Below are 16312 nucleotides of genomic sequence, written 5' to 3' on the forward strand. Positions count from 1 at the left end.
TTCTAAAAAAGACCTCATTGGTTTTTTTTTTTTTTTTTTTACTATTTCGATAATCAATTTTTATCAATACCAAACAATATACTGTTGTGCTTTACATAATTCTCCCACATCGTCGTGTTTATTTTTTATTTGCTTCGTTATTTGGATTCGTTAATTGGTTTTATGCTTCCTGCAGCAGTGATAATCAATTTACATGTATAAACACGTACATGTGCGACCGTTCTCGACTGTTGTCTCATTGTTTGGGACGTATTTGGATGTTATTTATTATTTGTTTGTTTACCAAATTTGTTTTTAATTTCATTATTTTGGTATCCTTTGCTTTTCATATACGCGTGGTATAAATTTTCAAATTTCGACTAATACAATCGTTTGTTATAGCGAAGAACTCCGCTCTTTCGCCATTAAACAACACAATCTGGAGCATGTATTTTGTAAGGTTCTTACAACGCTTTTTTCATCATCCACTTAATTTTTACTTGGTTAAAACAGCTCGTTCGTTTTCTTTCTTCCTTCCTCTCCCTTTCCGATTTCTTTTTTTCTTTACTCTATTTCTCTATTTCTGTCTTTCTCTCTAACTCAACGATTATAATAATAAGTTGTTTAATATAATGTCGAGATTTAACAATTTCAGACCACGGGTAGTGTGCAAAGAATGCATTTTAATAGAGAAGTTGACTTTTATTAGGAGGAGATTTATATGGAAGGGAAATATATATACGCGAGGGCGAAAGGATACAGGAAATGGGAGTTGGGAGGGAGGACTATAGAATAGGATGTTGTTGTTTTTTCTTTTGTTTTTATATTAGAAGGATTGGACTTAAATTATGAGGGTTAGTTATCTCCTCCTTCCTGTGGTTCATCCCCTTCGTTCTGCGTATCGCTTGTCCATAGGGTAAGGTTATCACGCAACAGCTGCATGATAAGTGTAGAGTCTTTGTAACTATCCTCATTCAATGTGTCTAACTCTGCGATAGCATCGTCGAATGCCTAGAGAAGAAATCCTTATTATTTTCATCAAAAGAGTAAAAATGGAGGAGAAACTTCAAATGAAAGAAGGAAAGAGAAAAATCAAAAATCTCAAAGCTAATAATAACTTAGTGGTTCATTACTTTCCTCATATCCCATGCAAATTCTCAATAGAAGTTATGAATTGATTCTTATATTGGAATGTTTAAAAAAAAAAAAAAGGTAAATAATTCGACAATTTAGCACAGTTTAACGAACTGAAGGTTCTGAAGAATGAGAAACAGAAGATTTCGATAGTTTGAGAAGATGTTAGATTTCAGTACTCATAAGAACCACAGAATAATGGTACTAGAAATAGTACTGGATACATTATGATAAACATTATTTTTCTATGCGCCACATTAGAAACCAACAGACAAAGAGACAACATCATTTGGTAGGATTAAGTGGCGGTCAATCAAAAGAAATATATTAATTAGACACGATTACTAAATTCCTGGAAATTTTTAATTTTCTATTTAAATACTGACAGTCCTCCAGGCACAAGCGGTAAAAATATAGAATAAAATATCTATATTAATATCCAAGTAATAACGTAAATTTACTATAAGGCAGTGTTGAACAAAATATCTGGTTAGAATATGGTACAAAATCATTAGTAGCACAGTGGAGACATTACACCCTGAACATTCGTTGGCAATTTGCATCCAGCACTGGTCATTCAATGGATAGTAACAATATCATAGGCAAGCAATGTAAAATAAACTTTAATAAACGGCATGTTAAAAGTTCAGGAAATTCAGAACGAACGAAATCTGTAGGAGACCCCGAGCCTTCAGAGTAGCTAAAAAGAAGTCTATTTTTCATTATGTCTTTCCAATGTGATGAAATGATTTAAAAATATATGATGTGTTCAACATCAATGATACGGATTAGCCATACAAAACGTATTTCATCATAAAATCAGTTGAAATTGATATAATGTAAATGGTGATTTTGATAGATTTGTACAGCACAACAACCAACGCCTTTTTTTAGCTGATATAATTCCACTTATTGATTGAGGCGATTATTTTCTTTGCATTGGACATTTGACTGAACTCAATAATACGTCATTACTATTAGCCATACCAGTAAATTATTTCACCGAAATGTAAAATAATATGTAATAATAGATGATTCTTGTCAGCTAAAAGGCTAATTGACAGCAAAATTCGCAAATACACACCTCACAACTAGACACATTTGTGCATATTGTTAGTATTAGTCGACGGAAAACGAAAATATTCAATTTCAACAATGCTTATTAGTGTTAAAAAGGAATGCCGTAATACCAGAAGTACTGCTGGATATTATTGGAAAGATACTAGAACAAATATGAACAAAGTAAATAAAATAAACGAATAAATAAGTGACTAAATAAAAGTGAAAAAGAGAAAGGAAACAGAAATGACGTGTACATCAATTCAAACTTTGATGAAGTATTGAAAATTTATACTTAAACGATCTTGACATTTTTACTTCGCGTTACACCCAGCAGTAGTTTGTAGAATAGGATTTTTTATTTTGCAACGTAAATAATTTTAAACTCGCAAACAGAAAACCCATTAATCTGACCTGCTTAGCCAAGTGGCAAGCTCTTGCTGGCGAGTTTATAATTTCATAATAGAAAACGGAGAAGTTGAGAGCGAGCCCAAGCCTGATGGGATGTGTAGGCTGCATTTTGGCCTTGGCTATGTCAAACGCTTCCTGGTATGCCTTTTGGGAGTCTTCCACCACCGCTGTAATGCAAACGAGCCACCATACATTGCAGCAAATCATTCACGTTCAAATTTCTCCAACGCGATTCACATTCACATTGTATGAGACGGTAGTTCAGAAAATGAGTAAAAAAAAAAAGACGAAATGTAAAGGAGAAAATACAGATAGAGATTCCAGTTACTCATAATAAAATCCACAGTATTGAAATGTGGAATTGTAAATTTAACAACAGCTACTTTAGTAAATCTGATATAAGGTAATACTTGACAAACCGTGATCTCTATTTGATTTAAGGGGAAAAAGATCTGTAATGACGAAAAATTAAAAAGAATTCCCAGTAAAGCAACACAATGATCAGCAATGTCTCCACCAGCAAGCAGCGACCATATCCTTCACCATGTACAACCGCCAGTGCCTTTAAATAAACCTGTACAAAATTTCGATTGAATAGGAAGAGGAAACAGGGAGGGTGGGCGTAACTGTACCTGTTTGGCCAATTGGCAGGCCTTGTCTGGAGAGTTCAGGATCTCGTAATAGAAAACCGAAAAGTTGAGGGCGAGACCCAGCCTGATGGGGTGAGTTGGCTGCATCTGAGACTTGCTGATTTCAAACGCGTCTTGATACGCCTTCTGGCTGTCATCTACCACAGCTTATTTGTAGTAGGGAGGGAGAATTGATTATTTATTTAATATAATACGTCAATAAACGTAAACGACATGCAAGTTATTCAGTCAAAATAATAACCATATTGTTCTAATCACTAAGCATCTAATGAAATTGAAATAGGAAGCTGTTAACTTTGAAAACATTTCAAGAAAGCAGACAATTAATTTCAAGTTTACTTGATTTTTTTTCCAAGCTTTAAGTGAAGTGACAAGATAAGAGTAAAAATGTTACTCGCTACTAGCCCTGCAACTTCGGTTTGGAAAAGTTAACAAAATAGTGTGTAACATCGATACCATTTTACGAATTCTATCAATTAAAGAAAGCAAATTTTCAATCTACAATCTTCAAAAGTACCTTCGTCTATACAAAGTGACTGAAGAAACTAAAAAAAAAGTCAAATTGAAATACTAATGTTAGGTTTTGCAGGAGAAAACAATAGAGATGCACAAAAATCGTCTTGGAAAAGTGAAAACAATGCAATGTTTCGTTCAACACGAAAAAAAATTTGAAGGGTTAATTAAAACCGTCAGCTCATGAGAAATACGTTGATATTCATTGAAATATTCAAAACTTACTAATCATGAGGAATTATATCCACCATGTATGTTCGTAATATCAATATTTAATGGCAAGAACATACGAAATAAGAATAATCATAATCAACACTTTGATCTAGATCAGAATTTTCTAAAACCAACAAAATTTGGAGAAATAATGCAAATTGGGTTCAGCATTGATTCAGTACAATTTTATTTGTACAAAAAGTGGGATGATTTGCAAGGATATCATGTAAACTAAGCTTAACGCATTGAACGTATGGCAAATTAAAATGACAATAAATATACGTACTATTTCTGGTATCACCAGTCGCAACCTCTGCGAGATACCTGTAGTAGTCTCCCTTCATCTTAAGGTAGAATACTTTGCTCTCAGGGTTGCTGGCTTTGGGGATCAGGTACTTGTCCAGGAGTCCCTGCAACATAGCGACACCATCTCCCTAAGTTACATATTCATCTACAGTTATTTTGTAAAACGAGCCAAACAGAATAATCATCAAAGAATAGATTTGCGACGCAGTAAAATCTGTGGGGAAAAAATGGGATTTGATAGCGCAAGAAGTATATAACTCAAATTTCGAGGCATGGGTTTGAGGTAAACAATCAAAACAAAATTGCCGAGGAAGATTATCATCGATCCAAAAATACTAATCAACAGCTAAAACGAAATATTAATATATTATTAGGTTCAGTCCCTGATATTGAACAAAGAGCAAACAACATTTAGTTTTACTTCAGGTTTCAAAATAAATCACGTCACACGCCTTTACAATAAAAATAAGTATGTAAGCTCGGGATTGATAGTTACCAGAACATCATAGCAAATTTCGCGTAGTTCCTTCTCAACCTTTTCCCGGTACTCTTTTGCCATCTGTTGTTTGCGTTCCGAACCTTCTGTCTTCTGCTCAATGGAAGAAATGACTCGCCACGAGCTACGCCGCGCGCCAACAACATTCTTGTAAGCAACAGAAAGCAGGTTCCTCTCTTCGTTTGATAATTCAACACCAGTTTCGGTTACCGCCTTCATTGCGGCTGCCATATCGTCATACCTCTCAGCCTGTTCGGCGAGCTTTGCACGCTGCACCAATTCCTCCTTATCCACGGACATTGTGTCGGCTGAAAAATTAAATAAATTATAATTATAAAAAGTTTTCATGGCTATTAAGGAAAAATTTTTTATATCAACCTATTTGAATAATGTGCGACAGTTGGCAGTTTGTTTAAGACATCATTTCATCCAAAGACTTCCAATTTTTATTATATAAAAAACTCATACTCTTGTTTACAGGTGATGTTATTTGTAGGCAATGGAAAATAAATTTTTTTAAATTGACATTTGTAATGAGTCAAGTAATTAAGTGAACACCTGATCAAAAAGTGTCCATCAATATTACTGCTATTATCAGTTTTTTTGGGTCATTGAATGATTAAATTAATTATCAAAATTTGTCAGCTTTGTAAAAATTACAACCTGATTTACTTCATTTTATTGATCATGGTGGAACAAAGTTTCGAAAATTGTAAAATTAGCTCTTCGTATTTTCGATGAAAATGTTAATCAAGTATGGGAAGCAAATGGAAAGTGAGAACTGGTGTATATAAACAATACAAATTGAGAATTATCGAAGGCAATTAGTTTGACAAATTGCAAGTCACAATTAGCCTAGAAGAGCTTAACGGAAGAATAGAGTTGCTCTAGAATTTGCCTGCATGTATATCTTGTTCTGAGTTCCCGATATTGTAACGATCATATAATATTAAACAGATAAGAAAAAATACAAACAATGCATCTCTAACATTTGCGTATGAAAGAATTAATTTTTACAACTACCCGAAATCCCATAAATGCACGCATTCGAAACAAAATAATAGTAATATTAATCATAATAGTGACGACGATATGTTTTGCCACAACAAATAAATATATTTATATTTATTGTCAAGCTATGGAAAATTTTCCAAGTACTTTTGGTTCTTATGACTACTTTACGGTAGCGATAAAGAAAACTACCCCGTGTCACCAACATGCTCAAAATAAAATCGAGTACTGAAATAGACACTATTTTGTCCCTTCGCTGTGAAGAATTTGGATCTCGTTATATAGCGTCCAGAGTTTAAGGCAAGAACGAGAAAGACAACAAGAAAGAGATTCCAATAATGTGGTCATAGGACACTGAAATGCCTTTTATCGGCTTCAAAGTTTATTGCAGGAACATTTTTTACCGGGAAAAACACTGGGAATCACTTATCGGAAAATTTTCCATGGAATTTATATAAAGGAAAAACGACTTACACCGAAACGTATATATCACGATAGTTTGAACAAATTTTCAACTCCGAAAACAGCAACCTTCCGAGAATCTTCCACTACTCCAATACAGGTAAAACTTCAAGACAATTAAAAGTAAACGGAGTATAAGAATATGAAGTTTTCCCGAGATTATACCGTATTCGGAGTGAAAGAGAACCTACGACGAAACTCCGTACCTGTAACCGTTCTTTCGTGTAAGAGTAAGGCCAGGTGCATTCCTGCGATTTGTTGCCTGCTAAGAATACTTTAAGGTCCTACACCCCGCCAGAGGCTATGCAGCCGATCTTTATGTACTATAGCTATAGTAGCCTGTACGCTTTCTAGACAACACAAAGAACAAGCCACCATCTTGAATTTCCCGTGCATTGCATCCCCATCATCATGGAAGAAAATAACTACTAGAGCTATAAGTGCATCAACGTGATTGCATGCATGCATGCGCGCACACGCGTCTTGAAAACGCGAAATTAAACATATTAACAAGGAGTATCGCCGTTTGCTGCAACAACGGAGAAGAGAGCATCAACTCATCTTCGTGCAACTGTCGTAAGAGTGCAATATACGTACGAACGAACAAGATATCGGTTATGTAAAAAGTAGCCAACGACCCGAAATGACCCAAGCCCCGTATCAATACCAGACTAAATAAAATCAAATAAAACCTCTCTTCATTATTCTCTTCACACAAAGAACAATTATTTTTAACGACGGATAATCATCGCATTACGCGTAATCTGGAGCAATGAACGTTTGCCGACAAAGGGGTAAGGGAGATTCTGTAGAAACAGTTTTCAACAAGTCAGTACAGACTTCAACCTTTACAAAATACAGTAAGACCGTACAATACTTGTATCGGTAATCCCGTTAATCATCATCGTACACGTTAAATAAATCACTACATTATTATTCTTCGTACAACTTTCGCGCTGCCTAAAATTTATCAACAGTCAAAAATAGTAGTGATTCAATCTGTCGCGGCTGGTTCTTGCAGAAATAACTAAACGCAACAAGGACAAAGTGGAAATGGTACACGCCTCGATATAAGCGTTGCTGCTCAAAGCAGCTGCTGCTTCGTAACGAGGGGCTGCAGACAATACTTAGGTACAAAAAGGTACAGGGATTATAAAGAGAGCGGTCGGAAACGAAGAGTAGAAGAAAAAAAAGATGCAAGAATGAGATACCGCATCTTTCTTTCGAACCGGAAGCCATACGGTCGAGTAGAAGCGGTTTGACTAACGTATGACGTACAGGTGTAACGTAGATATGCGGCGTACATACAATAGTGCACGTAGAACACCGTTGTGGGCGAAGGTCAAAGCTTCGAAGTATTTATGAAATAACGATACAACTTATTATTCTGTTTTTTTTTCTCGCTTGAGAATGCAACTGCAGCAACAGCACTCACAGAAACTATGTGTACATATGGTTTATGTAAAATGTACATATAATACTTGGCAACATAATATCATGTAGATACCAACGTACAGTACATACCATACGTTGATAACTGCGGTAACGGAATAATTATGGAAATATCCCCGTTGCGTAATAACTTTAGAAAGTATACAATAATTTTCCAAGAATTTCTATCCCCGCCCTCGATTGTTTTTCTACCTTTACCTTTTCTTTTCATTAGTTATACTTTTTATACAAGGTGCATGGGACGGCCGCCAAGTCGGAGTGCCTTTAACATTTGTCATACTGACAAACACGTCTCATTACTCGCTTACACGCTCTCGGAATTTTTAGACGCGACTACTTTGTACGTGTCATACATGTGTAATTTTATACTGCTTGGATGCGCTTGTGTAAACAATATTGTGCATCGGATTTCAGAAGGACGAAATCATCGATTCGTGTCAATCGTCAAATGCCAAGCGATGAAATTTATCAACTCCTACGACGACTTCCGGTTACAAAACTTCCTCCTATCGTCTACTTGGTTTGTTTTATTATCTCGCGATGCATGGAAGACGAAATTTCTCAATCATTGCTACGTAAATAGTATACGTTGATTGTATACAGTACATACCCATAGATCTCTGAAAGTTCTACCTGTCGCTATCAATAACTCAACTAAATACCTATAAGCCGCCAGCTTTACCGGATGTATCGCATTTTCCCACATATGCTGTAGCGGGCTTACAGAATTGCTACGGAGAGAAGTGCCGCATCGTGATGCTGATTTCCGGTTGATTCACGTGCATCCGGTAGTACGCGCAACTTTTTGTTCTTCCGTAAAACGCAAGATAATAATAGTAATAATAACAACATCTGTACAAATAATAACAATGACGATATAATTGCCGATTTCAGAATTCGTTGACCGTGTCGTTGACGGAAGAATTCAAAGACGGTTAAGGTATGAGGCTGAAGTTAGTAACGTTATTGTAACGATTCGTGTTTCGGAAAACCCGTTACTTCGCAATTTTAGAAATCTCTGAAATGCAGTAAATTATAATAAGGCAAAAGTAATTCGTACTTTCAAAACTTAGCCACGTCAAACTCACTACAAAATTGGAAAATAATGATTTTTCCCCTCCAATGTTTTGTTACGCTAACGTTACTGACTTCAGCCTCATTAAGGTACCCCTGGGCAAATTTTCATAACCTATACTCGACGGATAAGTGGGCCTGAGGACATAAAAAGCCGTGTTGGGATCCGGCAGCTTCTTTATCGGCGGTAACCGTTTGACTCGCAATCTCGCAAGACACAAAAACCCCATTAGATCAACAGTCTTCAATAGTCTTCAGTCAACGACCGTACACAGGTTATATTGAACACATACTAGATCATGACGTAAATTCGAAAATATTCGATGAGATGATCAAGTCACCTGCAACTATCGCACGAGCAAGTGACAATGAAACAGAATCATTTCGCTATGACTATTCTAAAGCTGAATTGCTAAAACATTGGCTAATTGTTTGTCGTGACTGATATTTCCCACCACAACCTGCGGTAGTTAATTTGAATCTTGCGGTTGACTGAATCCCCGTATTGCGTTACTCGCCCGCCATGTCTGTTATATTTTGCGTTCGTCATGAACGACATCGATCGATATAACCCGGGAATCCGATTGAAATTGGATTGGTCACGACTAGCGACGAGGGATAGGCGCAACTTCGTGTCTCAGTAGCAATTTTTATGCTCTCTCACTTTCTCAATTTATAATTTCTATGTCAATCAATTTTATTTCCACCCTTTTTTTTTTACCTTCTTCTGAGAAAATGATTAACGAGATATTACGATATCCGACAGTTGCATACGTGCGTGTGTGTGTGTGTGTGTGTGTGCATAGTCACGTCAAACGACGACAATCATTTTGATAAATAAAATTTGTTTCGTTTTTTTTTATCAAGTTATATTTCTGTACGTACGTCGTTATATCTCGCGGGGCTCTATTTATCAGGCCATATTTTATTTACCGAAAGACGCGCGTGGTTGATAAATGATAAAGAAAAATATAAGATAAATTAAAAAAAAGCCTCGTCGCGAAACCGGCGTCGTTCCTTCCCTCTGACCTTATCTATCTTATTCTCAGATTGTTACCGATGCATACTTGGAATATTACCACCTAACTCTCAATTATAATATCCATGATAAAAACTGTTCTTTATTTCCTGCTTTATTTGATTATTTTTTTCCTTTACTTTCGAATAAATCCGTCGCACATACGAATCACTCGTCAGACTTGGCATTACTTACTTATTTGGTATACATGTAATAGGAAAAGATAAAATAAACAGAAATTCATTCTCATTCATCGTTGTGACTTGAACTTATTCGTGTCTTGTTCTTCGGCTTTGCACTACCGTCGATTCGTTCAGCGGTAGCTGCGCTCTCTATAATACTGTCAAGGTATACACATCGCAAAACGATACGAAGAATCTACCCACTAATCCATGCAGCGAGCGCGTGAAAAGTAATGACGAAGGAAGATTTATCGGAATTCTCGTACGCGCTCTCAACGAAACGTGTGCATCATGCACGTATAAGATCATTACGACATTATTACACGGGGATAATACAAAGTTATCCACATCCGGCTTAGCCAAGCTACAGTGAATTACTCCGAACTACAGGATTACGGAACAATCGCGCTGTCAGGTTCAGTTAAAAACCGCATTAACCGGATTATATTATAAATCGCTCGATAAGGATATACCGCACTCTTGGTATATATACTTCATACATGTAGCGAAAAATTCCCCCCAACAAAATGAATAGGATACGTAATCGCGTTCGAATTTTCGAGAAGTAATTTCCTTCTACGCCCATTGAACACCATTATTTCCAGTACCGTAGATTTCCGATCCGAAGGATCGTCGTATATTTGAGGTTAGATCGTTAGTGGGAGGTAAGAACGATGATCGCCATCAGCAATGCGGATATCTCGTTAGGAACTGGCAGCAGTAGCTGCAGCAGCGCCAAAGGTACAAACTTACATCTTACAATCAGAGCGATCGATGTCGTTGTGACCGGCGCCGCGCAAGATGTCGTAGTTACTTACTTACGTGTCTCACACTCTCAGCGTAAGAAAATTCCTCAGGCAAAGGAAATTTACGGTCGTTAACAATGAGCGATCGGGGCCGTAAAATAAGATAGCGAACGAAGTTGTTCGCCGGGCATTCGGACGACGCAAGAACGTAGATGGTGCAATGGAAGCGAAACGAGAAGAAAAGAAAGAAAAAAATAAAAAGAGTAAAAACGGAGCTGAGATACCCGTGTAATTATTCCTTCTCATACCACATCGGATTTTGTTCTTACAATATTACAGGTACAACACAAATATATACATACGTATGTAGTATAAGCGATGCGATCAAATTCACCTACCTCCTGTTTAAACAGTCTTTTGTACAATAAATACGGTTTTAGAAATAAATATACACTCCGTTCGATACACCGGCGGATTTTGGGGGTGTGCGTGTGTGAACGGACGAGTGGTGCGCGGGGTGGGGGGGGGGGATAGAGGAGGGACAAGAACGTGGCTGACTAGATTGAGTCTCCTATATTTAGAGTGGAGGCAGGGGGGAGAGAGGAAAGAAGCGGTACTGCGGTTATGACGAGAAACAATTCTTATTGCCGGTGAAGATTTCTTTGTATCTCGGCCGCGTTACGGATCCCCGGGGGTGTTAAGAAAACTCTACTACGTCTCTTTTCCTATCAGTCACACTTAACACCACACATCACTCGTGGACCACTCCCGCACAACGACTGAGACAGTGTCGAGCGTCGGCCAGGTTCGGACCGGGCCTCGTTTCTCCTCGGCTATCCTCGGCTCGGCTCGGCTCCGTCCTCGGCTATTTCCGCCTCCCGACGCCCGGTAACCGACTATTGATCGTCACTAGCATGGCCGGCAGCCACTGGGTGGGGCATGGCCGATGTACGTCGACAACGACGACGAAGCGTCGTCACCACACCACCGTATCCCGGGACCGCGAACCGAGGCACGCGGTGCCGAGGCACACCGACCAACCAACCACGCGTCATCGACGCCGACACACATTTTTCGTTGCTCTACCATCCCTGCTTTGCTAGTTTTTACAGTCCCCGTACGAGGCTCCCTCAATAAATTATCAAAGTCCCTGGTGAATCCGAAATTTTGGAAGACCCTTTGGGGATCCTTCGTTTTTTACGTCGATACAAAAAGTATAATCGGAGGCATGATCACACGGTTCGTTTTTACAATTAATTACCTGCCCTCACTACGCTTGACTTTCTCAATAGGCGAGTCCAGATCAAACTTCGATAGTTGTCTTAAGGTAGACTTTGGTCTCGACGAATCGATACGTTTCAAATACTCTCGATAAAACTTCTTGTCCGTTCCGCACAGTAGATATTATGCCGATAGAAGAGGTATACATACTGTCGATATACTGCAGGCAAACAACAATATACTCGAAGTGTCGCTGAAGTTTCGAATCAGTTTTATGTAAGTAACTGATTTATAAAAAAAAAAAAATTCGTAATTTTTCGACGTTTTGCAAGCTTTAGCGAATGCTTTAGCATAGCTAGTTCAATTGAATTTCAGGACATAATAAACTCTTATGCGTATACGTAGGTACACACATTGCACTCTTTACATAAAGTGCGCAAGTTTCGAAATATGCGATAGTTTGCGCAATTTGAAAGCTTTATATTTTATTCGATTATACTTCAACTTATATAGAAAAAAAACACAGAAAGAAAGTACCAGGAAAACTTTATTTACAGAAGCGTCGACAAGAGGATGGCCTTGCTCTAGGTACGCCTTGTCGTATGCAACTCTACATCCACCTCCGTCATACGGCAAGGTAAATCTGGGCGTTTTTGTCAGTGACGAACAGTTCTGTACGTTGTAAGTGTGTTTTGTGTGTAACGGCGTGGAGTTTTCAACAATTAGTAAACCGATGCTGAACAAGGAAGTAGAGAAATGAGAAATCCGAGAGCCGGAAAGACTTACTTTGAGCATTACCCCGATCAAATTCCGTACAATAAACAAAAAAAGAAAGAAAAAAACGCCGACCTGCACACAAACACCTGCTACACGAATTAACGATTCTTATTATCAGAAGATCACGAAGTTAGGCAATAAAAATAAGCGGGTACTTGCAGGGTATTTGACGAGACGTGGTTAAGAGCAAATCGTACACCGTTATACCTATAACGCGCCTGCATATACACGTTAGGGTGGTCCTCATTTAGAATGTTGACGAATTTATTCCGGATCACCCCACCAAATCAACTATAAATAATTCAAAAACAATTCACAATTTTTTTCAGATTTTTATGTCAACTGTAATCCGTGCCTGTAAGAGGAAGGATTTCCCAATTTAAAATACACGTGTTTCGGACACGTTCTTAGTATATATTTTACTGTAAGAGTAATAATGTTCGAAAAAATCCATAAATGTGAGGTTCTAATGAGCATTAGTGCTACTATCTGAGAAAAAATTCACATCATCATACCAGGTAATACAGACAATTGCATTTCTTATGAATAAAAAGAAAAAGTCAAATTTCTAGTGTGTGCAATTCGTCGAGATTGGTTGGTATGATGATGTGAATTTTTTCTCAGATAGTAGTATTAATACTCACTAAATCTTCGCAATTACAGATTGATCCGAACATCGTCACTCTTACAATAAATTATATGCTGAGAATGTATCTGAAACAGATGTATTTTAAATGGTGATATCCGTCCATTTACAGGCACGAGTTAGAATTGATATAAAAATCTGAAAGAGTTAGGAAAAAAGGTCTGAAAAAAAAATCATCAACACCCTAAGTAAGGATCACCCTAATACACGTGCATACTCTCATATCTGTATATGTAACAATAAGTATAGGTATACACGCACGCACGCTCCCAAAGCGGATTTAAATTGAATGCGTTATTCGATCGCATCAATCGACTTCATGCATTCCGAACAGCACAGACAATGCTGCCCACTGTTGTATGTGACATGTAGGCAATACGCATGCTAGTCTCATTCGGGCGACAGAGCTACGATCATTTGACGATTGGGATAGGCTGTGAATAATCCTTCGATCGAATGGGAGGTATATGAAATGAAAATACAAACAGCATTCTTGCTGCGTGTGACATGTGTATGTAACAGTACGGTACAGTGTGATTCACTCTGGCGTCCATAACCAATTTTTTCGTATTACATACTAAATATAGCATATTACGAAACTAACATTTTCGCTTTCATCATTTGCAACGCCAGATTTTTCTCGTTGGATATCATCTTTATCCAATTTCACCGGCAAATGTGAATAAAATCATCAATGGTATATTTTTTACTCCATCAATCCAGCTCCATGTAGTATTTGTATATTATTATATGTATATTATATGTGTATATATGTATATGCGTGTATATAAGATATTATATTTTTTCTTTTCAAGATGGAGATATTTCACCCGAATTCAATATCTCCTGGGTAAGCAGGCAGGCAGGCAGGGCTATACGCAGGTATTAAGTGAACCGTGAAAAGGCTTTGAGGGAAAACGAAGGTCGACAAAATTTCACTCGGAGAATCGTGTGTGTGTGTGTGTTTGTGTGTGTGTGTGAAGGGGGGGGGGGGGGTGTATAAAGGCATATACACAGAAAATAAGGGCAAAAAGCTCGAAGGTAAAATCCGACGAAGAAAAAACCAAATTAAACGAACGTGATGTGTAATTAAGCGGAATTTATCTTGTTATTATAATATAAAATACGAAAGTATAAATGAAGGAAGAAGGATAAAAATATGAGGTAAAATTTACAGAAGATAAAAATTTCCAATGCATCCTATCGCGACTCATTCGCCTATCGCAATAACGCTCAAATATATCCCTGAGCAAACAATTAACGGGATAATAATAATTTGATCAGACTTGCGGACATGTTTACACATTATTTTCACAAGTTTTTTTGTCTCAATTTATTACAGAACACATCGTCTATCGGTATAATTAGGCCGGTATTCATAATCACTTCTTATTTCCAATACCATCTTTTAATAACGGCATTTTACATACGAATAAAATTAGACTTCTAGACCTGACTCGCAAATAAGAACTGCAACTACGAATTATATTAGTTCGAGTTCGCAAGAATGTCTTCGTATCCGTCTGCGGTATGGAAAAGGAGAGGGGGAAAAAAAAAGGGAATAAATTATAACTGATCTATTACAAGGATTTCAGTTTTAAGAGTCAACTTTGACGCGTCAAGCAAGAAAGAAAATATGCTAATACAATTCCTTTCATCACGAGACCGTATTAAAAATTCAGACACACCAGCAAATATCTACTAAAAAATTCAATTAAAAACAAAAAAAAACGGTAATAATTATTCCGTCTTCGTGACGTTTCATAAGTTGATCGATGGCTCATTTCATGGAAAAGTTTGGTATAGTGAAAAGAAAAGGGAAGTGATTCTAATGGTAAAATATTGTGTATAGGCGTGTGTGTATTTCTTTTTTTCGTTTTAATCGAAAATTTTGAATTCACAAAATGACCAATACGTACGATTACGTGCGACAGTTTTTTTCTTTATCATATATCTATATATGTTAATATATGTGTCTTTCACACTTGTAATACACGTTACGATTATACGCGGTGTATAAAATTCGTTGGACGGTGATATTCGAGAGTCACGGAGAAAGTGACACACTACCTCCATAAGAGTGACATGCCACTGGCCTTAGACTTACACACTCGCCGTGAACTTATACTTCGTAATATATCGGATCGGACAGATTAAGGTCAAAGAAGATACAGCGTTCCCTTGCTATTATACTCAGGGAGCTGCCTCCTGACACTGACAATGAGCCCTACTAAATCCACTTGGTCACATTTTATTGCTTGATTACGTAACGGATAAGAACCTATACGACAATGACGATAAATAAATTGAATTCTAACACGGTGACGAAAAATTCATCGGACATGTTCGCTGCGATAACGAGGTACTTTCATTTTACTTAACGGATCACGTATGACTGAAAGGAATAGAGAATATAATAAAGAACTGCTTGCTTATTTGAGGTAAGCGATATTGGGGAAAAATGCCTGTTACATGTGAGACCGTCATAAAAAATTCGGTATCAAATGTTGCACAAAAAGGAAGGAAAAATCTCTTGACGAGGATAAGGATTTCGAAAATTCCAAGTCACTCAAGAAGGATAATATTCATATGTTACAGTGATTCGCGGTACATGAAATCATCGATCATGCATAAGTTTCGATCCGTACATAGCAGCCTATAAACTTGGTACAAACTCAAACCGTCGGTTAACAAGAAATCTGCTGCTTCTGCAACATCCGAACCATAATATACGTATTCTAAGTTAGCGGGGAATCGTTGACCGCAAAATTTATTCCTTTTCCGCAAACCGTCATTGCTGGATAATGACAAAATTACGGAGTTGAAAAATCTCTCGAACAGTCTTATGACATTTGTTTACGCACAATCTGCGCGCATCTCGACAGCGAGAAAGGAAGGAAATATTTATTGAATTAAGTAACTTTTACTCAGCTTGGCGGTTAACAAGAGCCACTTACTTATG

The 16312-nt window shown here is 37.4% G+C and overlaps 1 protein-coding gene across 7 annotated transcripts in view; it reads right to left on the reverse strand.

The window, feature by feature from the left end:
- Window positions 1-16312, reverse strand: part of 14-3-3zeta (tyrosine 3-monooxygenase/tryptophan 5-monooxygenase activation protein zeta) — a 26528-nt gene continuing 10216 nt past the window's right edge. Inside the window, exons 1-5 of one of the 7 annotated variants that reach the window (XM_046613413.2) lie at window positions 11105-11492; window positions 4762-5069; window positions 4246-4393; window positions 3216-3379; window positions 1-990 (exon numbers count right to left, since the gene is read on the reverse strand). In XM_046613413.2, the coding sequence (XP_046469369.1) occupies window positions 835-990; window positions 3216-3379; window positions 4246-4393; window positions 4762-5061 (768 nt within the window). In that variant the 5' untranslated portion in view covers window positions 5062-5069; window positions 11105-11492 and the 3' untranslated portion in view covers window positions 1-834. Of the gene's footprint in view, window positions 991-2586; window positions 2751-3215; window positions 3380-4245; window positions 4394-4761; window positions 5070-11104; window positions 11493-16312 lie in introns of those variants that run through there. The other 6 variants (XM_046613418.2, XM_069133434.1, XM_046613414.2 and 3 more) reach the window with 6 other exon arrangements.

Source organism: Neodiprion pinetum, chromosome 2, assembly GCF_021155775.2.
Source record: "Neodiprion pinetum isolate iyNeoPine1 chromosome 2, iyNeoPine1.2, whole genome shotgun sequence".
Classification (NCBI taxonomy): Eukaryota; Metazoa; Arthropoda; class Insecta; order Hymenoptera; family Diprionidae; genus Neodiprion; species Neodiprion pinetum.